At 40.4% G+C, this 2,019-nt stretch overlaps 1 protein-coding gene across 7 annotated transcripts in view; it reads left to right on the forward strand.

Moving 5' to 3' along the window:
• Window positions 1-567: 567 nt before the first annotated feature.
• The window catches only part of KIAA1217 (KIAA1217 ortholog), a 114,803-nt gene continuing 113,351 nt past the window's right edge, over window positions 568-2,019 (forward strand). For all 7 annotated transcript variants that reach the window (XM_012644355.1, XM_012644413.1, XM_012644364.1 and 4 more), the window contains exon 1: window positions 568-657. In XM_012644355.1, coding sequence (XP_012499809.1) covers window positions 652-657 — 6 coding nt within the window. In that variant the 5' untranslated portion in view covers window positions 568-651. The remainder of the gene's footprint in view (window positions 658-2,019) is intronic.

Below are 2,019 nucleotides of genomic sequence, written 5' to 3' on the forward strand. Positions count from 1 at the left end.
AAAAAAAGGCATGGTAAAGATATTAGTTTTGATCTTTGTGGTCCTTTATTTTTTCTGTGCTGCAGATACATTTTCTTTCCCTTGCTGAGAGTGTTTGAAGGCCAAAAAAAAAAGAAACAAAAAAAGCATTTTTCTTTTGTGTGCATTCATTAGATAAGCGGCAAAGCAGGCGTTTGGGAAAAGTAAACCATCAAATATTTAAATATTAACCAAATCTCTTTGAATGGATTGTAAATATTGGAGCTTTATCGTTTTTGAAAGCGTTAGCAGTCCAGGCTCGGGACCTTCAAAGTTAGTTCATGCCACCCGATACGTTTGGGTGGAGAGCTGTCCTGAAAGTATAATTCTTTTCTGAGGAACGAGAAAAGGAAAGGAAAGCTTAAGTCATTTTTCTTCTTCTTTTCCTTGTTTGTGTTTGCCTGTCTTATGGTAAAAGAACTTTCGACTGGCTTATTGTAGACAACCCTTGGGTTGTCTGTTAAGGGTCCTTAAGGGCAGGCAAGAGACATGGCCAGAGTGAAGCTCCTATCGTCTGCTATAGTTATTGATGTTTTCGATTCCAGGAACATTCAAGACAGATCGCTCCTCAAAGTGTACAACAAAGACCCCGCCCATGCGTTTAATCACACACCAAAAACTGTGAACGGAGACATGAGGGTAAGTGTTTCTGTCCTATTTTTTATTTTATTCCATGGGTCAAACCGTCTCTTCTTCTTCTTTCTTGTACTCCTGATATAATCATATCATACTCCACAACCAGATTTTGGGGGGTTCTCTCCACTCATCTCACTCCGTGATAGAAAAGTAAGATTTCATGGTCATTTGGGGGAAAGGTACTGAAACGGGGCTGCACACAACCTATTTCATCTCTAAGCGGGCAGCTAGTTATGTCCTCATGCCAAGGAAATCCTGAAAATCTTCACATAAAAGGGTCCATGTCCATAATACATTAACCTGCTCAGAAGATCTTTTGCATTTTTTTTCTCCTGTTAAAACAAAGCTAACATACAAGCAAAAGTATACAATTACACAGAAAATCTATTCACATTCTCACATTAGTGATTCTGCGTCCTAGCTTTCTAATTCAATTTCTCACCTTCTAATTCTAGACTTTTGCTATTCCACTGTATTAAATATTATCAAATCTTCTCTAAACCGTGTTGAGGGCAGAGTACAAAAATCTGCATGATTTGGGAGTTCGGTTCTCTAGATTTAGATCATCTCAGGAGATTATCCGAACTTTCAAAGCATAGAGGGATGTTTGGAAGGAAAAATAAGAGGAAGTTGAAAACGCAGATTTTAAGATCACATTACTGCAGAACCACTAGTAGGGGATTGAGTTTCTGAAAATAATGCTATGTTCCTATGTAGCAAAAATGGGAGGTAAAAAGATTAGCTTCTCAGTTGTACACCTTCTACACACACACACACACACACACACACACACACACACACAGAAATTCAGAAGGTTCTGCACCATTTTTCCTCATCTTTTCTGTGGATTAGCACTTGGTTGAATGCTCAAGTTTAACTAGAAAAAAAATAAATAAACTAATAGGTTTTATTGCCAAAGAAACCCAGGCCTGTGCTGCCTGGAACTGTAGTTCGTTCCTGAGCCAGGCTGTCTCTGCTTCCTGAGAGCGTGTGTGAGTTTCCTATTGCTGCTGTAACAAATCGGGATGAATTTAGTGGCTCAAAACAACGCAAATTGACTATCTCACGGTTTTAGGGTCTGTAGACGGTCACAAGTCTCACTGGTCTGAAATAAGGGGGCACTGGCTGGGCTGCGTTCTCTTCTGGAGGCTTCTAGAGAGAATCTGTTTCCTTCCCCCACCCCTCCCCCAGCTTCTAAAGGTCACCACATTTCTTGGTTGGCAGTTTCTTTCCTCTGTCTTCAAACCCAGCAAAATAACATCCCTCTGACCCTCTTTCTGTGGCCACATCTCTAAGCCTCCCTTGTCCACTTTTAAGGACACTTGTGACTACATTGGGCCTACCCAATACTCTAGAAAAATCTCC

The sequence above is a fragment of the Propithecus coquereli genome, unplaced genomic scaffold, assembly GCF_000956105.1.
Source record: "Propithecus coquereli isolate 6110/MARCELLA unplaced genomic scaffold, Pcoq_1.0 Scaffold103, whole genome shotgun sequence".
Classification (NCBI taxonomy): domain Eukaryota; kingdom Metazoa; phylum Chordata; class Mammalia; order Primates; family Indriidae; genus Propithecus; species Propithecus coquereli.